Source organism: Mauremys mutica, chromosome 20, assembly GCF_020497125.1.
Source record: "Mauremys mutica isolate MM-2020 ecotype Southern chromosome 20, ASM2049712v1, whole genome shotgun sequence".
Taxonomy (NCBI): Eukaryota; Metazoa; Chordata; order Testudines; family Geoemydidae; genus Mauremys; species Mauremys mutica.
This window is the reverse complement of record NC_059091.1, coordinates 4,404,122-4,427,714: the sequence shown is the minus strand read 5'-3', so window position 1 is coordinate 4,427,714 and position 23,593 is coordinate 4,404,122. Positions and strand designations below refer to the sequence as shown.

The window sequence follows — 23,593 nt, the reverse complement described above, 5'->3', positions numbered from 1 at the left end:
GCCCCCCATCCCTTACCCCAGCTGGGCCCCCCAGACCCCGACCTCAGTCCCTGCCCCCCGCCCCCTACCTCAGCTGGGCCCCCCTGACCTCAGTCCCGGCCCCCCGCCCCCAACCTCAGCTGGCCCCCCAGTCCCTGCCCCCCGCACGCCAGTCCCCCCAGTACCTCAGTGGGCGGTGGGTGCTCTGGGCGCGGGTGGCTGCTGGGCAGGTAGATGGAGGGCAGGGAGGAGTTGTAGGCCCGGAGGCCGGGCCCCGTGTTCCTGTCCATGGAGGCGGAGGAGTGGGGCCGCAGGGGGCCGCTGGGCGGCGATGCCCGCAGGGCCCCCGCCCAGCCCAGGCTGTGGGACTTGCTCTCCCGCCGCTGGTACTCGATGGGCGACTGCAGCGCTGGGGGGGGGAGGGAACCACACAGGGCATCACGTGACACACGGGGGCCACACGCGTGTCACGTGCTGCAGAGCCACACTCGCGCTCACACGGCACACGGGCCGCACACGCCTGGGGAACAGCTCCCCTCCCCTGCCGGGCTCTAGGTAGGGGAGATAAGGGGGGAGGGGGGAAGTGCAACCCAGGGGGAGGGGGATAGGGCAACCCGGAGGTCTGAGGGGGGCTAGGGCAGCCCAGGGGGCGGAGCTGTGGGCGGGGCAGCCCAGGGGGCGGAGCTGTGGGTGGGGCAGCCCAGGGGGCGGAGCTGTGGGCGGGGGAGGGGCCGGGGCAGCCCAGGGCCGGGGGAGGGGAGCTGGGGCAGCCCCGGTGGGGGAGTGGGGGGCACCTACCATTGAGGAAGTCACGCTGCGTCTCCAGGATGTGGCTGATGTCGGCCGCCCAGGCCCGGGCGATCTCCGGGGCCGCGGCCTGGAGCACGTAGCGGGTGCTGCTGCGGTCGGCGCCCCGCGACGTCAGGGCGAATTTGCAGGGGTCGTTCTCCACGTCCTCCTCCAGCCCCAGGCAGCTGACCTGCCGCAGGGAGCCCGGCCTGAGCGGGGAGCCGGCCCAGCCCCCCCCCACCAGCTGCCCCCTCCCCTCAGGGGCCTGGGGCCCATACTGGAGGCACAGCCGGGGGCGTTCAATTCCCCTCGAGGGTACCCTGGCTCTGGTCCCAGTCCCCCTGGTGCAGAGGGGCAGGGGGGGCTCCCAGGCGTGGGTCACAGGGCGGGGAGGGTGCAGGGGCGGGGAGCGACCCCCAGGCGTGGGTCACAGGGCGGGGAGGGTGCAGGGGCGGGGAGCGACCCCCAGGCGTGGGTCACAGGGCGGGGAGGGTGCAGGGGCGGAAGCTGCCCCTGGGAAAGGTGCCTATGAACCCCATGTTGCCCCCTTTGCTGTGTGTGTGTGGGGGGGCAGGTTGTGGGTCCTGCCCCACGAGATGCCCCCAGGGCTTGAGCTCTGGGCTGGGCACCAGCTTCCAACCATTTGGGTCTCACCAAAGGGGGCAGGAGGCTTCTCTGAGAGGCGGGGCTTGCCTGAGTGGGCGGAGCTTCCTGAGGCTAGGATGGGGTGAGGCCTGCTAGGGGCGGGGCTCCCTGGTGGGAGCTGGGCTTCTGGCATGGGCAGGGGCTGATAAAGGCAGGGCTCCCTGGTGGGGCCATGGCTTGCCAGAGGTGGGGCTCCATAGGTGGGGGCAGGGCCGGCCAGGGGCGGAGCTCTGTGGGTGGGTGTGGCCTGCTAGAGGTGTGGGGGGGCTGCTGGGAGCAGGGCTCCATGGGTGGGTGTGGCCTGCTAGAGATGGGGCAGAGCTCTATGGGCAGGGTGTGGCCCGCCAGAGGTGTGGGGGGGGGCTCCATGGGTGGGTGTGGCCTGCTAGAGTGGGGGGCTGCTGGGGGTGGGGGCTCCATGGGTGGGCATCGCCTGCTCGAGGTGGGGGAGGTGCCTGCCAGGGGCGGGGCTCCATGGGTGGGTGTGGCCTGCTAGAGTGGGGGGCTGCCAGGGGTGGGGCTCCATGGGTGGGCGTGGCCTGCTTGAGGTGGGGGCGGGGCTCCGTGGGTGGGCGTGGCCTGCTCGAGGTGGGGGAGGTGCCTGTCAGGGGTGGGGCTCCGTGGGTGGGCATGGCCTGCTCGAGGTGGGGGCGGGGCCTGCCAGGGACGGGGCTCCATGGGTGGGCGTGGCCTGCTCGAGGTGGGGGAGGTGCCTGCCAGGGACGGGGCTCCATGGGTGGGCGTGGCCTGCTCGAGGTGGGGGAGGTGCCTGCCAGGGGCAGGGCTCCATGGGTGGGCATGGCCTGCTCGAGGTGGGGGCGGGGCTCCGTGGGTGGGCGGGGCCTGCTCGAGGTGGGGGCGGGGCTCCGTGGGTGGGCGGGGCCTGCTCGAGGTGGGGGCGGGGCTGCCGGCGGTACCTTGATGCTGCTCTTGAAGAGGTAGGCGGGCGTGGCGAAGGCCTTGCGCCGCTCCAGGGGCTCGCTGAGGATGACGAGCTGCTCGAAGAGGAAGACGCGTCGCTCCCGGCAGCGCGGCAGGAACCCGCCGTCCTGCTCCGTCACCCAGAACGTGTCCTGCTGCAGCAGCTTCCCCTGCGCCGTCAGCTTGCCCTGGAGGGGGCGGGGGGGGGGTCACGTGGGGGACAAAAGCTCCCCTACCCCAGCCCCCCAACTTCCTGTCACCCCCCTGCACCCCACAAACACCTGACCCACCCTGCCGGCGCCCCCACCTGACCACGCCCCAGCCCCCCAGCAGCTCCCACTCCATCTGGCCAATCAGGGAACAGCCACGGCCCCACGGGGGGACCCACTGGGGTGCTCAGGTTCGGATCCCAGCTCCAGGGAATCCTTGGGGGAAATCGGTGCCCTCTGGTGGCCGCTCAGCAAACAGGCGAGAGGGCAGAATGCAGCCAGGAACCGGCTCGGCACCTTGGAATATGGGCAAAGAGCCATGGAGACCCCCCCACACACACGCCCCACAGGGACATGGAACCCTCAACCCCAGTGGGCACAGACCCCCCTAATCCCCCCCACATCCCTGGGTCGTAGAGTGCCCCTGTGGGGGGGCCTGGCAGGCTGATAGCAGAGCCTCCTCCACCCCCCTGGAGCAAAGGCTGCCCCAGCACAGGGCCTACGCATGGGGGGGGGGGAGACGATTGATTGGAGCCCCCCCCCAGGGATCCCAATGCCCAGAGCTCAGAGGAGAGACCACCCCCGCCCCCCGACTCCTACCTCAAATCCCTGCAGCCGCCCCACGTTCATCATGTCGTTGCAGCGCTTGGGCACGAAGCACATCACCTCCACGGCTTTCTGCGAGGCAAGGGGGGGGGTGAGAGCCGGGGAGAGGCCCGGGGCCCGGCGCGTCCTGGGTGGCAGGAGCTGCAGATACTTGGGGCTGCAAGTCGGGAGTGAGGGGCACTGGCAGAGTTGGGTGGGTTATCCCCAGACTCGGGCACCCCCCACACACTGCCCATGTAATGACCCAGTTGCTTTCATTTTCCCAATGGGAACTGAACCAACCCCAGGATGAACCCCCCTGGCAAACACCCGCTCCGGTCCCCATGGAGACGCTGCCCCGTGCCCCCTCTGGTCCCCACGGAGGTGCCCTGTGCCCCCTCCGATCCCCATGGAGACACTGCCCCCTCCGGTCCCCTGCTGCCCCGTGCCCCCTCCGGTCTCTATGGAGACGCTGCCCCATGCCCCCTCCGGTCCCCACGGAGACGCTGCCCCGTCCCCCTCCGGTCCCCACGTAAATGCTGCCCACTGCCCTCCTGGTCCCCATGGAGACGCTGCCCCATGGTCCCCCGTTCCCATGGAAATGCTGCCTGCTGCCCCCTGGCAACCTCACCCTGTCCCCATGGAAACACTGCCCAATCCCCCCGACAATGCTCCAGGATTGGAATGGTGCCTTTGCAGGGGGCAACCCCCAGTCCAGTGGGGCCTTGCCCTGGGCAGAGGCTCATGGGCCGGGCGCCCCCCCACCCCGCTCCCAGCTCTCACGGTCCCTACCTCCAGCTGCTCCGTGTCCATCCCGGCCTTGCTGTAGTACTTCAGGAAATCCTGGCACGCAAGAGAAAAGAGACTGTGGGACGGGAAAGGGGGTGCCCCGACCCCTCCCAAGGGGCTGGCATGGCCCCAATTAACCCCCAAGCAGATGGCTCGTGCCCCCGGCAGTGTGCCAGGGCAGGACGCCAGGGCTGGGAGCCTGGTTCAGAGCCACCCTGTCCCACTTGGCTCACAGGGCCGGGTCCCCAGGATGCTGGGTTCGCTGCTTTTCACACCAAGCCTTCAACACAACCCAGAGCAGGTGGTTACACTCTGGAGAACCCAGGGCTAGCGGGTGGAGGGGCGGGGGCTGAGGAGCATAGGAGAGATGTGGGGCTGGCTCTGGGGCGGAGCATCCCCAGCCCTGGGCAGCCTGACGTGGCTGGCTGGCTCTGGGGTGGAGCGTCCACAGCCCTGGGCAGCCCAGCATGGGCAGCTGGCTCTGGGGCAGAGCATTCCCAGCCCTGGGCAGCCCGGTGTGGGCGGCTGGCTCTGGGGCAGAGCGTCCCCAGCCCTGGGCAGCAGGGTGTGAGCAGCTGGCTCTGGGGCAGAGCGTCCCCAGCCCTGGGCAGCAGGGTGTGAGCAGCTGGCTCTGGGGCAGAGCATTCCCAGCCCTGGGCAGCCCGGTGTGGGCGGCTGGCTCCGGGGCAGAGCGTCCCCAGCCCTGGGCAGCAGGGTGTGAGCAGCTGGCTCGGGGATGGAGCATCCTCAGCCCTTGGCAGCCCGACGTGGGCGGCTGGCTCTGGGGTGGAGTGTCCATAGCCCTTGGCAGCCCGGTGTGGGCGGCTGGCTTGGGGCGGAGCGTGTCTGGCCCTGGCAGACCTTTCTCACCTTGAGCAGCAGCTGGTATTTCATGATCCTCTGCACCGGCTTGATCAGCAGGTCATTGAGCTGCAGCCTGTGGCCCAGCTCCTGCTTCAGCTCCTGGGGAAACAGAGGCAGCACATCAGCTCCCTCATGCCCCGCACTGGCCTGGTCCCGCCCACCTCCAGGAGGGTCGGGAGGGGCCAGCCAGGGCAGCAGGGTGGGGGGCAGATGGGGAAACTGGGGTTCTGGCTGGGGCAGTAAGTGTGTGGGGGGGTCAGTTGAGCCAGGGGAGCATTGGGGGTTGGATGGGGTGAGCTGGGGTTCGCTGCTGGAGGAGCGAGGGGGGGTTGGATGGGACAGGTTGCACAGGGGGAGGGGGGAGCATGGGGCAGGTTGCAGAGGGGGAGAGAGTGGGGGGGTGTCCAATGGGGGTAACCAGAGTCCCAGCTGTTGGGGGGTCATAGAGGGGCCGGAAGGGGAAACCGGGGTCCCCTCACCTCAAAATAGGAGTCGATGTACTCAGAGACAATGTGCTCCGATTTGGGTTTGTTCTGGCAGTAAACGACGTACATGTGCAAACGGCGCTCCTGGAAGGGAACGGGGGGCAGGTGACAAGAGTCCCAGGCACACGCCAGCACACGCCAATGCACATTAGCACATGCCAATGCACGCCAGTACACGCCCCACACATGCGCACACCCCCCAACACGTGCCAGCCCATGCGACCACACGCTACAGCACGCTGGAACATGCTCCCGCGTCTGTCCCCACAGGGGGGTGGCTGATGCCAGCCGAGCCCTGTGGTAGCCCCCAGCGGAGCCGGTAGGCCCGGCAGTTACGTGCCCACAGGCGAGGTGGCAGCCAGCCCCATGGTGCGGGGCCCTTGCGATGTGGGGCAGGAAGCGGGGGGGGGGCTGGGGGCAGGGCAGTGCCAGGGGCAGGCTGGCAAGGCAGGTTGGGGCGGGGCCTGGGGGCAGGGTCCGGGGGCAGGGAGGGGTGGGGCCTGGGGGCAGGGCCGTGCCAGGGGCAGGCTGGCATGGCAGGGCACATGCAGCGACGCCCGGGACTCACGTGCTTTATAAAGAGCTGCGCCAGCAGGTCCGGGTTGTGCAGACATTTCTCCAGCTCTTTAAGGAAGTAACTGGGGGAGGGGCAGAGAGGGCTGAGAACCATGGGGCAGGCCCCCACCGACCCTCTGCCCCCCCGCAGCCCCTCAGGCAGCCGGGTGTGCCAGGGGCCGAGCACGCGGCCTGGCACGGGCACCACAAGGGACCGCGTCTGGGAGAGGGCAGAGCAGGGCACCGGATGGCTGGAAGCAGGGGACTCGCCTGGCACCCGCAGACGTCTCCCTGATCCTGCCAGAGCCGAGCATCCCCCCTGCAGCGGGCAGAAGGGGGGTGTCGCTGTAGAGATCTCTTAGGGGTATATCTGTGTGCCCCTCCCGGCCTATACGTGGGTGGGGGGAGGCAGCCGGCCTGGCCCTGGCAGCACAGGGAGACCCAGCCCCTGGAACAAAGCATTGGGGGGGGGGGGGATTCCCTGGGACCCACGCAGGGGGAGGGGGCTGGGGGGGGTCCCATCCCCTGACTCACTCCTTGTGCCAGTCGTAGATCTGGTGGATGTTCCCGAAGACGATCTTGTCCTTCCCCTCCATGTCCTCGGGCACGCCCCGGGCACGCATGGTCGCCATGTAGCCCTGGGGGCAGGAGGGAAGGGTTAGCGGGGAGCTGGCGCCGGGGGGCACACGGGGTGGGGGTGGGGCTCTGCTGCTGCCCAGGCTGGGGCAGGGGGAGCGGGGCTCCCGGTGTGTGGGGGGGGCAGGGCTCCCGGTGGGAGGTGCTGGGCCAAGGAAGAAGCATCTGCTCACCCCAGGGAGGGGTAGAGCTCTGGGGCTGAGGGAGGGGTCGGGGGGGTACTCGGGGAGGTTCTAGGACCGGGCCTGCTGCTTGCTGTGGGGGGCTGCCCAGGGAGGGGGGCCCTAGGGCTGGTGTCTGTCTGGGGAGGGGAGCCCAGGAGCAGGGGGCTGTTGGGGGAGGGGAGCCCAGGAGCAGGGGGCTGCCCGGGGAAGGGGGCTTGGGGGGAGGGGTTCACACCTCCACTATCTGGCCCAGGTCCTCCACGTACATCTTCTCCGTCTCCACGAGCTCCGTGAGGACGAACCTGCCCACGGGAGGGAACGGCGAAGTCTGAAAGTGGGGAGGGGCCGCGGCCCCTTGTGAGACCCCCCCCCCATGCATCCTCCCTGTCCCGCCCTCGGCTGCCAGAGGGGAGACGCCTCGGCCCCCTCCCAGCTCAAGCCCAGAGCGATGGCGGGGAGGGACCTAGGCTCGAGGTCGCCCCCAACCCCGGGATCCGTCCCTAGCAAACCCCTGCAGTGCTGGGGACGCAGCCTCTGCTCCAAGCACCCCAGGACCCCCCAGCCCTGCCCCTGGCACCCCCAGCCCTGCCCCTGCCTGCTGGCAGCCCCCACCCAGGAACTCTGTCCCTACCCCCTGGCACCTCCCCCCAGGAACCTCCATCCCCGACCCCTGGCACCTCCCCCCAGGAACCCCCATCCCCGACCCCTGGCACCTCCCCCCCGGAACCCCCATCCCCGACCCCTGGCACCTCCCCTCAGGAACCCCCACCCCCGACCCCTGGAACCTCCCCCCAGGAACCTCCATCCCCGACCACTGGCACCTCCCCCCCAGGAACCCCCATCCCCGACCCCTGGCACCTCCCCCCCGGAACCCCCATCCCGACCCCTGGCACCTCCCCCCGGAACCCCCATCCCCGACCCCTGGCACCTCCCCTCAGGAACCCCACCCCCGACCCCTGGCACCTCCCCCCAGGAACCTCCATCCCCGACCACTGGCACCGCCCCCCCAGGAACCCCCATCCCCGACGCCTGGCACGTCCCCCCCGTAAACCCTTTCCCCGTGCCGTGGCTCCTCCCCCCCTGAAGCCCCATCCATGCCCCCTGGCACCTCCCCCCAGGAACCCCCATCCCCGACCACTGGCTACTCCCCCCCAGGAACCCCCATCCCCGACCCCTGGCACCTCCCCCCCGGAACCCCCATCCCCGACCCCTGGCACCTCCCCCACAGGAACCCCCATCCCCGACCCCTGGCACCTCCCCCCGGAACCCCCATCCCCGACCCCTGGCACCTCCCCCCCCGGAACCCCCATCCCCGACCCCTGGCACCTCCCCTCAGGAACCCCCATCCATGCCCCCCGGCACCTCCCCCCCCGGACCCCCCACCCCCGACCCTGGCACCTCCCCTCAGGACCCCCCATCCATGCCCCCTGGCACCGCCCCCCACTGAACCCCCATCCGCGACCCTGGCACCTCCCCACAGGAACCCCCACCCCTGGCACCTCCCCCCAGGAACCCTCATCCCCTACCCCTGGCACCTCCCCCCAGTAACCCTCATCCCCGACCCCTGGCACCTCCCCCCAGGAACCCCCATCCCTGACCCCTCGCACCTCCCCCCAGGAACCTCCATCCCCGACCACTGGCACCTCCCCCACAGGAACCCCCCATCCCCGACCCCTGGCACCTCTCCCCAGGAACCCCCATCCCCGACCCCTCGCACCTCCCCCCAGGAACCTCCATCCCCGACCCCGGGCACCTCCCCCACAGGAACCCCCCATCCCCGACCCCTGGCACCTCTCCCCAGGAACCCCCATCCCTGACCCCTCGCACCTCCCCCCAGGAACCTCCATCCCCGACCACTGGCACCTCCCCCTCAGGAACCCCCCATCCCCGACCCCTGACACATCCCCCCAGGAACACCCATCCATGCCCCCTGGCACCTCCCCCGAGGAACCCCCATCCCCGACCCCTGGCACCTCCCCTCAGGAACCCCACCCCTGACCCCTGGCACCTCCCCTCAGGAACCCCCACCCCTGACACCTCCCCCCAGGAACCTCCATCCCCCACCCCTGGCACCTCCCCCCAGGAACCCCCATCCCTGACCCCTCGCACCTCCCCACAGGAACCCCCATCCCTGACCCCTCGCACCTCCCCACAGGAACCTCCATCCCCGACCCCTGGCACATCCTCCCAGGAACCGCCATCCATGCCCCCTTGCACCCTCATCCAGGAACCCCCACCCCTGACCCCTGGCACCTCCCCTCAGGAACCCCCACCCCTGACACCTCCTCCCAGGAACCCTCATCCCCAACCCCTGGCACCTCCCCCCAGGAACCCCCATCCCCGACCCCTGGCACCCCCCGCCCTGTCCCGCGGGCGCAGCGGCTCCACTTACATACTCTTTTCTAAGGCACTCTTTCTCTCCTCCTCACTCGTTATCTCTTCCGGGGGTTGCCTGGGGAGCTCTTCAGGGGGGGCCAGGCCTTGGGGGTCACTGGAGAGACGAAGGGGGCTGGGGCCCTGCCAGGGGGAGGGGAGACACAGTTCGGGGACACGGAGCAGCCCTGCCCACTCCCACCCGGGCACTGGCAACGGGCCTAGAGGCTGCTGGGCAAAGAGCCCTGGGAGACCCCGCCAGGTGTGGGGGGGTGCAGGGGCCCATGGGGGGCAGGGGTAGGGGCCCCGCACCTCAGGTGCATGTGTCAGGGGCAGAGCTCCCCCCTCAACAGGCGAGTTGGCGCCTGCCCTGGAAGGGGCCCTCGGTGGGACACGGAAAACTCCAACCACCTGCCCCCAGCACTGCAGTTGCTGAGCCCCCCAGAGCCAGGACGGGGCGGGAGGCCCCTCCCACGTGAATGCGTCTGCACAGGAGTGTGTCTGCTTGGAGCGCCTGTGTGCACGTGGGGGCCCACCTGTGCGTGCAACGGCGTGTGTGCGGGGCCTGTCTGTGCATGCGTGAGCTTCTCCGTGTGTGCAAAGGGGTGTGCGTGGGGCGTGTCTGCGTGTGCACAGGGTGTGTGGGGGGTGTGCAAAGGGGTGTGCGTGGGGCGTGTCTGCGTGTGCACAGGGTGTGGGGGGGGTGCACAGGGTGTGCGTGGGGCGTGTCTGCGTGTGCACAGGGTATGTGGTGTGCACAGGGTGTGCGTGGGGCGTGTCTGCGTGTGCACAGGGTATGTGGGGGGTGTGCACAGGGTGTGTGGGGGGTGTGCACAGGGTGTGTGGGGGGTGTGCACAGGGTGTGCGTGGGGTGTGCACAGGGTGGGCACAGGGTGTGCAAAGGGGTGTGCGTGGGGCGTGTCTGCGTGTGCACAGGGTGTGGGGGGGGGTGCACAGGGTGTGCGTGGGGCGTGTCTGCGTGTGCACAGGGTGTGTGGGGGGTGTGCAAAGGGGTGTGCGTGGGGCGTGTCTGCGTGTGCACAGGGTGTGGGGGGGGTGCACAGGGTGTGCGTGGGGCGTGTCTGCGTGTGCACAGGGTATGTGGGGGGTGTGCACAGGGTGTGCGTGGGGCGTGTCTGCGTGTGCACAGGGTATGTGGGGGGTGTGCACAGGGTGTGGGGGGGGTGTGCACAGGGTGTGCGTGGGGTGGGCACAGGGTGGGCACAGGGTGTGTGGGGGGTGTGCAAAGGGGTGTGCGTGGGGCGTGTCTGCGTGTGCACAGGGTGTGGGGGGGTGTGCACAGGGTGTGCGTGGGGCGTGTCTGCGTGTGCACAGGGTATGTGGGGGGTGTGCACAGGGTGTGCGTGGGGTGTGTCTGCGTGTGCACAGGGTGTGTGGGGGGGGTGCACAGGGTGTGCGTGGGGCGTGTCTGCGTGTGCACAGGGTGCGTGGGGGGTGTGCACAGGGTGTGCGTGGGGTGTGCACAGGGTGTGTGGGGGGGGTGCACAGGGTGTGCGTGGGGCGTGTCTGGGTGTGGGGGGGGTGTGCACAGGGTGTGTGTGGGGCGTGTCTGCGTGTGCACAGGGTGTGTGGGGGGTGTGCACAGGGTGTGCGTGGGGTGTGCACAGGGTGGGCACAGGGTGTGCGTGGGGCGTGTCTGCGTGTGCACAGGGTGTGTGGGGGGTGTGCACAGGGTGTGCGTGGGGCGTGTCTGCGTGTGCACAGGGTGTGTGGGGGGTGTGCACAGGGTGTGCGTGGGGCGTGTCTGCGTGTGCACAGGGTGTGTGGGGGGTGTGCACAGGGTGTGCGTGGGGCGTGTCTGCGTGTGCACGGGGTGTGTCTGTGCGTGAGGCCAGGCGTGTGCCCATCTCTGGGGGGGCACCACCGCCCCTGCTCGTCCCCCAGGGGAAAAGGGGGGGTCTCCTGCGGTGCCAGCCCCCGCCCTCAATGCCCCCTCCTCACCTGTGTGTTTGCCTCTGCGGCGCCCCCCTCCAGCAGGCTGCACAGCAGAGCCAGGCCCGGCAGCCGCTCGCCCCCCGCGGGGCCCGATTCCTGCAACACGCCGGGGGGGGTGGGGTCAGATGGGGGCTAGGACTGCAGCTCTGCCGGGGGCGGGGCTCCACAGGTTCAGTTTGCCCTGGAGCAGGATGGGGGGGGCTACACCCCCTGCCCCCGATCTCCATCCCCCGCAGCCCTCACTCTCCCTCAGGGGGTCAGGCGCCCCCCACGGCGGATCCCTGTTTTCCAGGGGAAACTGAATTCATGAGGCTGTTTTCCCAGCCGGGGCCTCAAGCCCTGCCAGGGCAGGGGAGGGGGCGGCCCCAAGCGGGGGGCAGATTGCGGGCGCTGGGTGTGTCCTGACACGTCATCAGCTCCCTGTGCCACCCCGGAACTGCTAACCCAGAGCCCCCCCACGGCAGCGCCCAACCCCCTATAGCAATGCCCAGCCCCCCATGGCAGTGCCCGGCCTGCGGGAAACCAGCCCCGCATGGCAGTGCCCGGCCTGCGGGAACTCAGCCCCCCACGGCAGTGCCTGGCCCTCGGGAACCCAGCCCCCCATGGCAGTGCCTGGCCCCCGGGAACCCAGCCCCCCATGGCAGTGCCCAGCCCCCGGGAACCCAGCCCCCCATGGCAGTGCCTGGCCCTCGGGAACCCAGCCCCCCATGGCAGTGCCCGGCCCTCGGGAACCCAGCCCCCCATGGCAGTGCCCGGCCCTCGGGAACCCAGCCCCCCATGGCAGTGCCCGGCCCCTGGGAACCCAGCCCCCCATGGGAGTGCCCAGCCCCTAGGAACCCAGCCCCCCATGGCAGTACCTGGCCCCCGGGAGCCCAGCTCCCCATGGCAGTGCCCGACCCCCGGGAACCCAGCCCCCCATGGCAGTGCCTGGCCCTCGGGAGCCCAACCCCCCATGGCAGTGCCTGGCCCCCGGGAGCCCAGCTCCCCATGGCAGTGCCCGACCCCCGGGAACCCAGCCCCCCATGGCAGTGCCTGGCCCTCGGGAGCCCAGCTCCCCGTGGCAGTGCCCGGCCCCTGGGAAACCAGCCCCCTAATGGCAGTGCCCAGCCCCTGGGAACTCAGCCCCACCATGGCAGGGCCCGGCCCCAGCCCCTCCCCCAATGCTCTCACCGTGCCCTTGGGCTCCCGGAGGGCAGCGAGGGGTTCGTCAGCCTTGCCCAGCAGCCCCAGGTCGATGCTTTTCCTCTCCTCCTGCCGGCCGTGCCGCCTGCCCTCGCCCCCGCGCCGGGGCCGCCCCTCCGGCTTCCGCTCGCCCTTGGCCAGGCTGCCGGTGCTCAGCTTGCGCACCGGTGTGGTCAGCCACTTCTTGAGGGTGCTGACGGAGCGCCGGGAGCCGGGCGAGCTGGGCGCGGAGCCGGACGAGGGCTGGGGCTGGATGGAGGCCACCGAGGCCGAGATGCTGCCATCACTGCCTGCCACGGAGTAGGACTCTGCGGGAGAGAGGCCGAGGGGGTCAGAGAGCGGGGCAGGCACCGGGCGGGCAGGGGGCTGGCACCGGGTGGGCACAGGGTGGGAAGGGGGCAGGCAGGGTCCTGGCATGGGGAAGAAGCTCTGGAGGAGCGAGGGCTGACTCTCCGGGTGGGCCGGGGGGAAACTCTGTGTGGCAAAGTGGGAATGTTCTTAATGTTTTCTCTGTGCGGGTGCCTCAGTTTCCCCTATGCACCTCTCGAGTGTCTAGGGGGGTGGGATTGTTGCAGAGCCCTAGGGGGCCAGTGCGATGGGGTCTGCACAGAGACTGGCGACACCCTGTCTCCTGGCAACTGATGGCCTGGGGCCCTCCCCTGCAAGGTGCCAACGGAAGGTGTTGGAGAACAAAGGGATCAGGTGCCTCCTGGCCCGGGACAGAGACAAAGGGGGCGGGGGGGCTGGAGAGTTTTCAGTTCGGAGCTGGCTGGGGAAATGACGGGGGCCCAGACAGGGCTCTGGTCTCCCTGGGGCCCCCCAAGATGGACCCGACTGGGGGGTCCTGTTGTCTGCACCTGCAAGGCCCGTCCTGGACTGTGTCCCTGTCATCTAAATAAACCTGCTTTACTGGCTGGCTGAGAGTCACGGTGCAGGGGGTGCAGGGCCTTGTCTCCCCCAAACTCCGTGACACTCCGTGGGTGTGGCACAGGGGGGGGGGTGGAGAGCCAAGGGGCACCCTGAGCAGGCATGGAGGAGTGGGGCACACAGACATGCTGGGGGCTCTCACATGCGATCCTCCGGGGGGGGGGGGGACACACACACTGAGCAGAGATCGCGTTTGGGGGGTCATGCCCCAGGGGCTTGGGAGGGTGCCAGGCGGGCGTAGAGGGGGGCCGCTGTGGGTGGGCAGGGCTGGCAGCTTCTTTCCAGGCCCAGGAGAGAAGTGAAGTCTCTCCGGGGCCCGGTTGGCAGCATGGGATCAAATGCCTGGGAAGGGACGACCCAGGCCCTGAGCAGCCCGGCTGGAGCCGCCATTCGCCCCTGGGTTTGCAGCACAGGGGGTGACACAGAGGCCCACGTGTCCAGGCCCCCAACCCTCAGCCCCACAGCGGGGAGCGCTGGCAGTGGGTGGGGGGGGGCTGCTGGGACTTAGCCCAGCTCAGAAATCTAATCCCGTCTATTCCAAACAATTCCAGCTGCGGAACGGAGCCGGCGCCGGAGGGCCCTGGCACGTCGGCTGCAGCCTCATCCTCTCCGGCCTGCAGACCCCCTGCAAAGCCCCCTGCCCTCCCCGCAAGCCCGAGTGCTTCTGGGGAGCCAGGGCTTCCGAAGAGCTCACCTCCCCGTGCCCAGGGCCCGTGGGCATTTCAGGCCCCAGGGATCAGGACCTAAAGGGGAGCAGAGTGAGCTCTTTGGATAATCGGGTCCAGGGAGTGCATGCGAGATAAACATGAGAAGCAATTAAGCTCCTTTATGGCACGAGAGAGGCAAAACCACAAGAGCCACCACCCAAAGCACCAGCCAGTCAGGAATCTGAGCTATGGGGGCGAGGGGCCACCCAGAGGGCTGGGGATCATTTGGATGGAGCTCTGGCTACCTGAAGAGAAGCAGCAGAAAAAGCACAGGAACATGGCCCTGAGAGCAGCCTAGAGAGCGTGAGAGCTTTTGGGCACAGCACGGACTGGGAAGCGGCTTGGGATGGGAGCAAAGCACCAGCCTCCCGCTGTTTGATTCCTGCTGCCTCGGGGGAAACAGGACTTTGTCCATACGCAGGATTGCATCAAAGATCCCAGCTCCAGCTGTGATTCCTCCCCCCACTGGAAACAACCCCCCGTCCCCTATCTCCCCCCCCCCCTCGCCTCCAGCCCATTTCGAACCCACACTTTACCCAGCTGGGGAGCCTCATCCCAGCCCCATCTCCTGGGAGGGACGGCAAGGGAGGCGGCTCCCCAAAACAACAGAGCTGGGGAGAGAACCCAGGAATCCGAGTCCTGGGTTCCCAGCAGCGCCCCCTGCTGTCTGCTTTGGGGAAACTGGGACATGCGTTCGAGAAGCAAGAAACGTTCCCCCACGCTGGACCGCCCCCCCATCCCCTCCCTGAGGGAGACCCTTCCCCTGCCACCCCAGCCAGGTGCCCAGGGCACTGACCCTGACGGTGCCCGCTCTCAGCACAGCTATCAGTCAGCAGCAAGACCTGTAGCAGGCAGGACAGGGGGAGGGAAGGCCCCCCCGCCGGCAGGGCCCAGCAAGGTGGGGGGGGGGGCGGCGTGGGCTGGGCCAGCGCCTGGCAGGAGGTGATAATCCCATGCAGTGAGACTGCACCTGCTCCCGAAATAACCTCGCCTGCGTCAGGAGCCCGGGACGTGTCAAGCCGCCGCCACGGGCACCGCGCCCCACCCACGTGGCCACGCCAGCAGGGGCGAGGTGGAGGGGCCTGGGCACACTGGTAGGGTATCATGCCACCCCCCCAGGAGAGGGGCTCCCTCGGACATCTCGAGCCAGCACCTCTCCCCCCCCGAGCTGGGGAGTGGCCCTGGCATGGGGACAGAGGCCCAGGGAATGGGGGGGGCAGCAGGGGAGCACCCCATGGGCCAGCCTGGCACAAGCAGCAGGGCACGGTTATTGGCTCCAAGCCCCGGCGGGGGCTGCTCCCAGATGCCCCCCCAGCAGCCCCTAATCGCCCCCTAGGGATCAGGAGGTGCCGCCCCGAACCCTCCGGCACCAGCATCCTGCCCCCACGGCCCAGCTCCCGGGAGCCACCACCCCCGTGCGCCGGGGAGGGGCCACACACCCGCGGGGGGGACGTGCACGGAGAGGTTCTTGGCGAGTGGCCGGCCTGTTCCACCCGCTGTTCCCGGTGGGGGGGGGGCCGGGGGCCGAGCCTCGGGCTGGGCGGGGGAGGGGCAGGGGATTGTGTGACTTGAGTTTGGTTCTTTATCATTTAGTTTTCTTGTAAAGGCTCCTAACGACCCCCATGGGCGGGGCGTGGAGTGGGGGGCAGGGCCCCAGAGACGGGGTTTGGGGAAAGGCCCCATGGGGAAAGGCCCCGTACCCCACTCCCTGCCCCCTTGAGCCAGCCAGTGCCCTGCCCCGAGGGCTGGATCAGAGCCAGCGCCCCCTAGAGGAGAAAGTCCCCATGCCCCATTCCCCGTGCCAGCCAGTGCCCTGCCCCGGATCAGAGCCACGTGATGCTCACAGTAACGTGGGGGATCCCTGCACGGGCCAGTTCGCCCAAGGAAGCCCCCCAGGGCGGTGCTGGTGCCAGGGCTGAGGTGGGGGAGCTGGGTGGCCATGGGGGAGAGGACAGCTGCAGTGCTGGGGCTGAGGCTGGTGTGGAGCGTGGCTGGGACGGCGGCCAGGCGCCCGAGCTGAGCAAAGGCAGCTGCATTCGCTGTCTCCCCAGCCCTCCCGCGCCCGGGCTGGCACTAGGCACCGGGCTCAACATGCAGAGGCCTGGCAGCCGGCGCCAGCCACGCCCCAGGGTGGGCAGCGCTCAGCGTGGCTGGGTTTACTGAGCCCTGGGGACAGGCCTGTGGGCTGAGCAACCCCTGCGAGTGGAGATAGGAGAACCCAGGAGTCCTGGCTCCCACCCTCCCCCCTGCTCTAACCACTAGACCCCACTCTCCTTCCAGAGCCAGGGAGGAAACCCAGGAGTCCTGGCTCCCAGCCCTCCCCCCTGCTCTAACCACTAGACCCCACTCTCCTTCCAGAGCCAGGGAGGAAACCCAGGAGTCCTGGCTCCCAGCCCTCCCCCCTGCTCTAACCACTAGACCCCACTCTCCTTCCAGAGCCAGGGAGGAAACCCAGGAGTCCTGCCTCCTAGCCCCCACCCCAACCAAAGGGGGATGAGCAGGGCACACGGCTGACTCAGAACAGAGGGTGCTGAGGGGCACCTCTCTGCAGCACCCCTGGATGGTGAGGGGCCATGTGGGACCTTTGGGGGGCATTCTGGGAAGACGCCCTCCAACAGGAAAATACTGGAGGGGGAGTCAGGTCCCTGCCGCCCTTTCTGGTGGAGGGGGAGCTGCTGGAGTGAAGGGGGGACTCCAGGCAGCAGGCGGGGTGGGGAGGGTGGCGCTAAGACCTGCCCCACACTGGGGCCGGTCTCTGGGGGAGGGGCTCCCAGGCAGCAGCCAGGGGGTTAAGTGCAGGGCACTCCGCCCCCCGCCGCCCATCCCGGGATCCTGCCAACATTTTTCCCATTACGTTCTGTTTATTTTAATGAGGCTGACAAAAAAATGTTGATTTTATTATTGTATAAACAGGCTGGGCTGGGGGGGTGCAGGCCCCGGGCTGGGGGGGGCAGGGGGCTTGGGAGGAGGGGGCAGTACGATCAACCTGGGTGGAAGAGAATTGGCTGGGGGGGGCAAGAGACCAGAGAACTCGGGGTTGGGGGAGCCAGCTGGGGGGGGGGGGGACCTGGAGAGATCAGCTGGGGGAGGAGCCAAGGAGCTGGGGGGGGCGTCAGCTGAGGAAGGAGCTGGGGGTTGGGTGGGGGTCAGCTGGGGGAGGAGCCAGTGAGCTGGGGGAGGAGCCTGGGGGGTGTCAGCTGGGGGGGGACACAGGGAGATCAGCTGGGGGAGGACTCCAGGCTCACTGGGCAGCCAGCGCCCCCCTCCCCACCCCACGGCTCCAGGCCCCCAGCCACAGAGCCTGGGAGCAACAGGACACTACTGCTGACTCAGCGGGTTTGCTAGGCTGGGGGGGAGGCGGGGCTGTCTGTGCTGCACCCCCCCACACACCTGTAAGCTCATCCCTCCCACACAGAGCCCTCCCCAGGCATTGGGAGCCGAACCCCGTGCCGGGGGGGGGGGCGAACCCTGCCAGGGGAAGGAAACCTGGGGCTGGGGGGGCAGCTGGGGGCTATCCAGCAAGGCGTGGGAGTGGGGGGGTGTCTGGCCAGGGCTCACATTGTCCGTGGTCACAACGGCTCCATTTCGGGGTGTGGGGTTCGCACTGGAGAGACCTGTGGGGCGATCAGGCGGGGTCCCTGTGGCCTGGGGTTTTCCCCAGGGCTCGGCCCTGTCCTGCTGGGACCCACTGGGGGAAGTGCGGGTGCGACCGGCCCCTCTGGCGCTCAGGGGAGCCGGGAGCTTTGGACCAACACGGGGGGGTCCCCCCAGATTCTAGGCCAAAGGGGGCAGACAGGCCGGGCGGGGGGGGAGGCTGTGTCGCCTCTGGCTGCGGCCGGCTGGCTCCACACTGGGTCCTGCCCCAGGGCTGCCCCCCTCCCTGGCCCTCAACCATGTCCCCCCAGGCCGCTCGGCTGACCAAGCCCCCATCACCCCACGGAGGGGTCGGACTCCTGCCAAACGATGCCAGCAGGAGCAACCCACCAATAAGAACCCAGTCTGGCGAGAGACTCTATGATAACAGAGCAGAGCCCGCAGCCCTGTGCCCTCCAGCAAGCTCCCAACAAAGGATCCCAGTCTGCCCAGTCCAGAGCTCCTGGGAGACCCTACAATAACACACCAGTCTGGGTACAGTCACATAACTCCAGAAAGACCCTACAATAACACATCAGTCTGGGTACAATCACGTAACCCCAGAAAGACCCTACAATAACACATCAGTCTGGATACAGTCACATAACTCCAGGAAGACCCTACAATAACACATCAGTCTGGGTACAATCACGTAACCCCAGAAAGACCCTACAATAACACATCAGTCTGGATACAGTCACATAACTCCAGGAAGACCCTACAATAACAAACCAGTCTGGGTACAGCCACATAACCCCAGAAAGACCCTACAATAACACACCAGTCTGGATACAGCCACATAACTCCAAGCAGACCCTACAATAACACACCAGCTGTGACGCGGGCGGGGGGGGGGGAGAATTCTCAGTAACAGAAGAGAATTTCAATGCCAGGTTTCTGAGGGGACCCTCAAGCCTGAACGGGGGAGGGGTCTGCTGCGCTGGGTGCATCTGGGGGGTGGGGACAAGACAGAGTGTGGGCCCCAGGCAAGGGTTAGGGTCCCCATACACTGAGCAGAGCCCCACCCCCCTTCCAGAGATGGGGATAGAACCCAGGAGTCCTGGCTCCCAGCCCCACCCCCACTCTAGCCCACTAGACCCCACTCCCCTCCCAGAGCCAGGAACAGAACCCAGGAGTCCTGGGCTGAGAGCAGCCCCCTCTCTGCTCTCATCTCATTCTCTACCATGAAGCAGGTGAAAGCCCCGCTTGGCGCAGCCAGTCGCGCGCCAGGTGGGGGTTGAGGTCGGTGGGTACTGGGGGCGAGGGGACGTGGATGTGGCAGTGTGGGGGCTGGTGACCGGAGAGCAGCTCTCTCCTGGCAGCTTGGCGGGTGCCCCCTCCCCCCACACTGGGTCCCCAGCACCCCTACAGCCTGTCCAGCCCCCAACACCGACCCAGGACACCCCCTGGCAACGAGACCCTCCCCATGATTCCTGGCACTGGGACATCCCCCCGCCACCGCCAGTGACCCAGGCCTGTGGGGAAGGGGCAGAGGTCCTGGCACTGGGGGCAGCTGGTCTGCACCGCGCCCTATCAGCCCGCTCTGCCCTGAGGCTGGCCAGCTGGGGGCACTCTTGAGACAGACAGCAATGGGCTGCAGCTCCCCGAGAGGATCCCCTGGGCTAGGGGCCAGGAACGCCACCACTGTGCCCCCAGGTGAGTGGTCACACACACACACCCCCCGACCTGGGGCTAGAACCCAGGAGTCCTGGGCTCCCAGCCCCCACTGCTCTAACCCACTAGCCCCCACACACCCCCACACCTGGGGATAGAACCCAGGAGACCTGGGCTCCCAGCCCCCACTGCTCTAACCCACTAGCCCCCACTCCCCCCCAGAGCTGGGGCTAGAACCCAGGAGTCCTGGGCTCCCAGCCCCCACTGCTCTAACCCACTAGCCCCCACTCTCCCCCAGAGCTGGGGACAGAACCCAGGAGTCCTGGCCTCCCAGCCCCCACTGCTCTAACCCGCTAGCCCCCACACACCCCCACACCTGGGGATAGAACCCAGGAGACCTGGGCTCCCAGCCCCCACTGCTCTAACCCACTAGCCTCCACTCCCCCCCAGAGCTGGGGCTAGAACCCAGGAGTCCTGGGCTCCCAGCCCCCACTGCTCTAACCCACTAGCCCCCACTCCCCCACAGAGCTGGGGCTAGAACCCAGGAGTCCTGGCCTCCCAGCCCCCACTGCTCTAACCCGCTAGCCCTCACTCCCACCCAGAGCTGGGGCTAGAACCCAGGAGTCCTGGCCTCCCAGCCCCCACTGCTCTAACCCGCTAGCCCTCACTCCCCCCCAGAGCTGGGGCTAGAACCCAGGAGTCCTGGGCTCCCAGCCCCCACTGCTCTAACCCGCTAGCCCTCACTCCCCCACAGAGCTGGGGCTAGAACCCAGGAGTCCTGGCCTCCCAGTCTCACCCCACCACCTTTTGACCCAGAGCCAGGAATGGGACCCAGGAGTTTTATTAAGCTGTCCCACGCTCCCAAACCTGCAGTGTGGGGGGGCTCACATGGTCTCCCCCATCAGACACGTCTCTGGGGCCCGGAAGGAAAGTGCCAGAGGTTGGATCATGGAACAGAAAAGGACCCTCATGCCACGGGGCCAATGGAGATGCCCCCCCCCCGGTCACGGGGCCACCCCGGACACCCCCCCCCCCGTCCAGCTCTGCCAGTGCCCCTCAATCCTGACCCGCAGCCACCAGCTTGACCAGCCCTGGGCTCCCCCAGCTCTGCTGATGCCCCTCAACCCAGGGAAGAGGAGCTGCCCCTGAGCACAGAGCACCCCCGGGAGAAGGGGGGGATGGGGATGCTGCAGGCCCCTCACCCAGCAGGGGTAGCGCAGTGGAACTGAGCGGCTGGGACAGGGCACCCCCTACTGGCCCTTCTTGGAACTGCCGTGCAGTCTGGGCTCCAGGCAGAGGTGGGGCTCAGGGGGACACCGGGCCCCACCCTGAGCCCTGGGCAGATCCCCGGTCCTGGTGCAGGAGCCAAATTCCTGCTGTGGTGCAGGGCGAGGGGGGGCTGGGCCCCAGGGGGCAGGGGGCAAGGGGGTAAGAGCCTGGGGTGCACAGACAGACTGAGGGGGGACCGATGCCCCCCCAGCCCCCAGCAGCCCCAGTGCAGGCAGTGGGAAATGAGCAATGGCCAGCGGCACCAGAGTGGGGGCTTCGTTCCCCACCAGGTCAGCAAGGCCTCAGGCTGGGGGACAGGGCAGGGCCCCTGTGCCAAGCGTGGAGCCGCGGGGGAGCCAGGCCCCCTCCCGCCCCCCCCCCAGGCGGACGGTGAATGGCCAGGACAGATGGAGTCCGGGCACAGCACGCACCCTCCTCCCCCAGACTGTGGGGTTCCCCCCCCCCCGATACACCCTGGGCCGCCCACACACTCCCACCACGGAGACACCAACCCAACCCCAGGACCCAGCCCTTAACCCTGACCGACGCACCAGTCCCCCCTCCCCCTCAGCCCCCCCCCAGCTCTAAATCTGCCCATCTCTCTTGGTCCAAACTTCGCCCGCGCCCCCCATGCGCCTGTTGGCGCAGCTGCACTGGGCAGCGGGGCGAGGCCATGGGGCATCTGCAGGCTGAGCTGGCTGCACCGGGGGCAGCTGCTGCCCGCTGTGCCGTACCCCAGAGCGGTGCCCGCAGGGGCCAGCGCCCCAGTGCAGGGGGGGAGCAGGGTGTTGGGGGAGGGGAGTCACTGACCTCGCGCCCGGGCGTCACAGCAGCTGCACTTGGCGAGGACTTTGCGGAACAAGTGTTGGCAGGAGCAGCCCGGCTGGTGCCCCCCTTTCATGGTGCCGCCCGGCCGTGCTGGGCACCGGCGCCCGCTGCCCGAGAGGTGCCAGCCATAGACCGGGCAGCGGGGGGGGGGGGGCAGCGGGCGGCGGGAATGGGGGCACGGAGCCGGGGGAAGCCGGGGGGCCCAGGGCTCCTGCCCGCTGCACGCTCAGCGCTGGAATAACAGGGCTGGGGCTGGGGCTGAACTGAGCTGCCAGCGAGGAGGAGCCTGGGCTCTCCCTCCCCCGCCTCCATCCCTCCATCCCTCCCCCTCTCCATCCCTCCATCCCTCCCCCTCTCCCTGCCTCCATCCCTCGCTCCCTTGGGCCCTTCCCAGCCCAGGCTGCAGCCAGACTGCAGAGGCGCAGGCCTGCAGCGGGGAGCACCTGGCGCTGGGCAGCCGGGGGTCCCGGGCGGGCCCCAGCTCGTGCCCTCGCCAAGGCCTGGCAGGGCGTGGGGGCAGCCCCAGCTGCCTGCCCCCCTCCTCCAGTGAGGAGGCCACAGCCGGGGGTGGGGGGAGCTTGTAGCTTATGGCCAAATCTCCCCACCCCAGGGGTGACGGGGGAGGGAGTGACTCCTTTGCCCCAGAGCAAGGGGGACTGAGCCCCAAAGGGGGGGGGGCTGAAAGGTGCAATTGGACCCCCCCCTCGGGGGAAAAGCAGAGCAAGAGGCCTGTGTTGTCTGGATCGGCCCCTCCAATATTAATCACTGCCCCCCCCAAAGTGCACTGCGGGGGAGCCATCCATCTGCCCGCACCGCAGTGCCATCTGCTGCCCGTCGCCCCCCAGCCTGGGGCCGGAGCCAGCGCCTGAGTCACTGCCCGGAGCCTGGCACCGGCTCTGCCATTTCAGGGGCCACCGCTGGGGGTGAGGGACACGGGGGAAGCAGGGGGGCAGGGAAGTGGGGCACGATCCTGGGGTGCGCCTCACCCCCCCGGCGCAGGCCCCACCCCACAGAACCTTCAGAACCAACCACTGGGGTTGTCTCTCAGACAGCCCAGCGGCCCCCCAGCCCCGCACCAGCCCCGTACCCCCTGCCCCTGGGTGTCTGTGCCAACCGGCCCGAGGGCACCGCCCACCTCACAGCTCAGCACCAGGAAGGGACAGTCACTGGGCTGGCAGGGGCTGCGGGGCCGTTCCCAGGGCAGCTGGGCCTGTGAGGCAGCCGTGGGGCCAGCCCCACACTGGGCTGGGATGTACCACATGAAGGAGACTGGCTGGCACAGGGAGGCAGGGAATGGAGCAAGGGGCCTTAAGAATTGGGGTGGGGGGGGCTCAGCTCAACCTGCGGGGGGAGGGGGGGCAGCCACAGCATGGAAACCATTGGCACCAGCCGGCCCCCTTACTGGCCGGCTCAGTGGGGAGGCTGGGGCTACACGGACCAAGGGGCCTGAGTGTCCCTCGTGTGTGGGTCTGGGGGGTGGGGCTCATGCTGTTCCCCCACTTGGGACAGACGCAGGATTTCTCCAGACGTGTGTCAGGACAGAGCCCCCAGCGCCTCTCAGCAAACTCCCCCTGAAAAGGCCCTGAGGGGGGGCCGCTGACTCCAGGACATCTGGCTGGGGGGGCTGATTTGTCTGGAGAAGAACCGGGGGTGGCTCTAGTCCCCGCTCCTGCCCCCCCCATGTCTCAGCTGCTCTCTGGGGCCCATCCCTCCCTCACTAGCCCCAGAGCCCAGCCCCGATCCCTCCCCATGCCAGCGCGGAGCCCAGGGACTGGTTCAGGGGGTGCTAATTCGTGCTCCTGGCTGTCACAGCCTCAGGGACACAGCTGGGGGGTTCGGAGCACGAGCCACAAGCCCCCGGCCAAGGCCCCAGAGACCTGGGGGGCAGACAGGCGCGGGGGGACCGGAGCTGGCCTCACCTTCTTCTGAGGGGCAGGTGTCTGGGGCCTGGTCCACGCCGTGGGGCTCGGGGGGGCCCGGTGCTGCTGGCCCGCTCTGGGGGTCCCCGCCATGCAGATCCCCATTCCCTGCAGGGGCCTCGGCGCGGCCGTGCTCCGGCCGCATCTCGTCCCCTGGCCCCTCCGAGCACAGATCCGGCAGCTGGAAGGAAGGACAGACAGGTTGGAGGGGGTGGGGAGGGACAGGCAGAACAATGCCGGAAAACAATGCTGGGTCCCCCCCAGCCCCCCCCTCACGCCCGCCTGTTGCAGCTGGAGGCAGAGCCTGGGCACTGGCTTTGCTGACTTGTTTCCTGGCGCTGCTGGAGCAGCCAAGGCATTGGCACCGGCCAGGGCCCTACCCAGCCCCCCCCTGCACCCTCGCCAGGGCGGGGGGGTGTCAGCCGCTGTCACCGATCACTCCTCACCCTCCGCCACCGCTTTCTGCTCAGAGACTCCCCAGGCTGGGGCCAGCCCAGGGAGGGGTCCCCGCTTGGATCCCTCGGACGCGGAAAGAGGAGCTTGTTTCCTGCCGGACTGCCACCC

The 23,593-nt window shown here is 68.9% G+C and overlaps 1 protein-coding gene across 4 annotated transcripts in view; it reads right to left on the bottom strand.

Annotated features, from left to right (window-relative positions):
- ARHGEF25 (Rho guanine nucleotide exchange factor 25) overlaps positions 1 to 23,593 on the bottom strand; it is a 31,954-nt gene that overhangs the window by 3,522 nt on the left and 4,839 nt on the right. For 3 of the 4 annotated variants that reach the window (XM_044995810.1, XM_044995809.1, XM_044995811.1), the window contains exons 2-15: positions 23,030 to 23,210; positions 12,121 to 12,440; positions 10,957 to 11,046; positions 9,014 to 9,138; positions 6,857 to 6,923; positions 6,356 to 6,459; positions 5,835 to 5,904; positions 5,261 to 5,350; positions 4,788 to 4,880; positions 3,921 to 3,971; positions 3,144 to 3,221; positions 2,331 to 2,522; positions 778 to 958; positions 165 to 388 (exon numbers count right to left, since the gene is read on the bottom strand). In XM_044995810.1, the coding sequence (XP_044851745.1) occupies positions 165 to 388; positions 778 to 958; positions 2,331 to 2,522; positions 3,144 to 3,221; positions 3,921 to 3,971; positions 4,788 to 4,880; positions 5,261 to 5,350; positions 5,835 to 5,904; positions 6,356 to 6,459; positions 6,857 to 6,923; positions 9,014 to 9,138; positions 10,957 to 11,046; positions 12,121 to 12,440; positions 23,030 to 23,174 (1,830 nt within the window). In that variant the 5' untranslated portion in view covers positions 23,175 to 23,210. Of the gene's footprint in view, positions 1 to 164; positions 389 to 777; positions 959 to 2,330; positions 2,523 to 3,143; positions 3,222 to 3,920; positions 3,972 to 4,787; positions 4,881 to 5,260; positions 5,351 to 5,834; positions 5,905 to 6,355; positions 6,460 to 6,856; positions 6,924 to 9,013; positions 9,139 to 10,956; positions 11,047 to 12,120; positions 12,441 to 21,092; positions 21,307 to 23,029; positions 23,211 to 23,593 lie in introns of those variants that run through there. The other variant, XM_044995812.1, reaches the window with a different exon arrangement.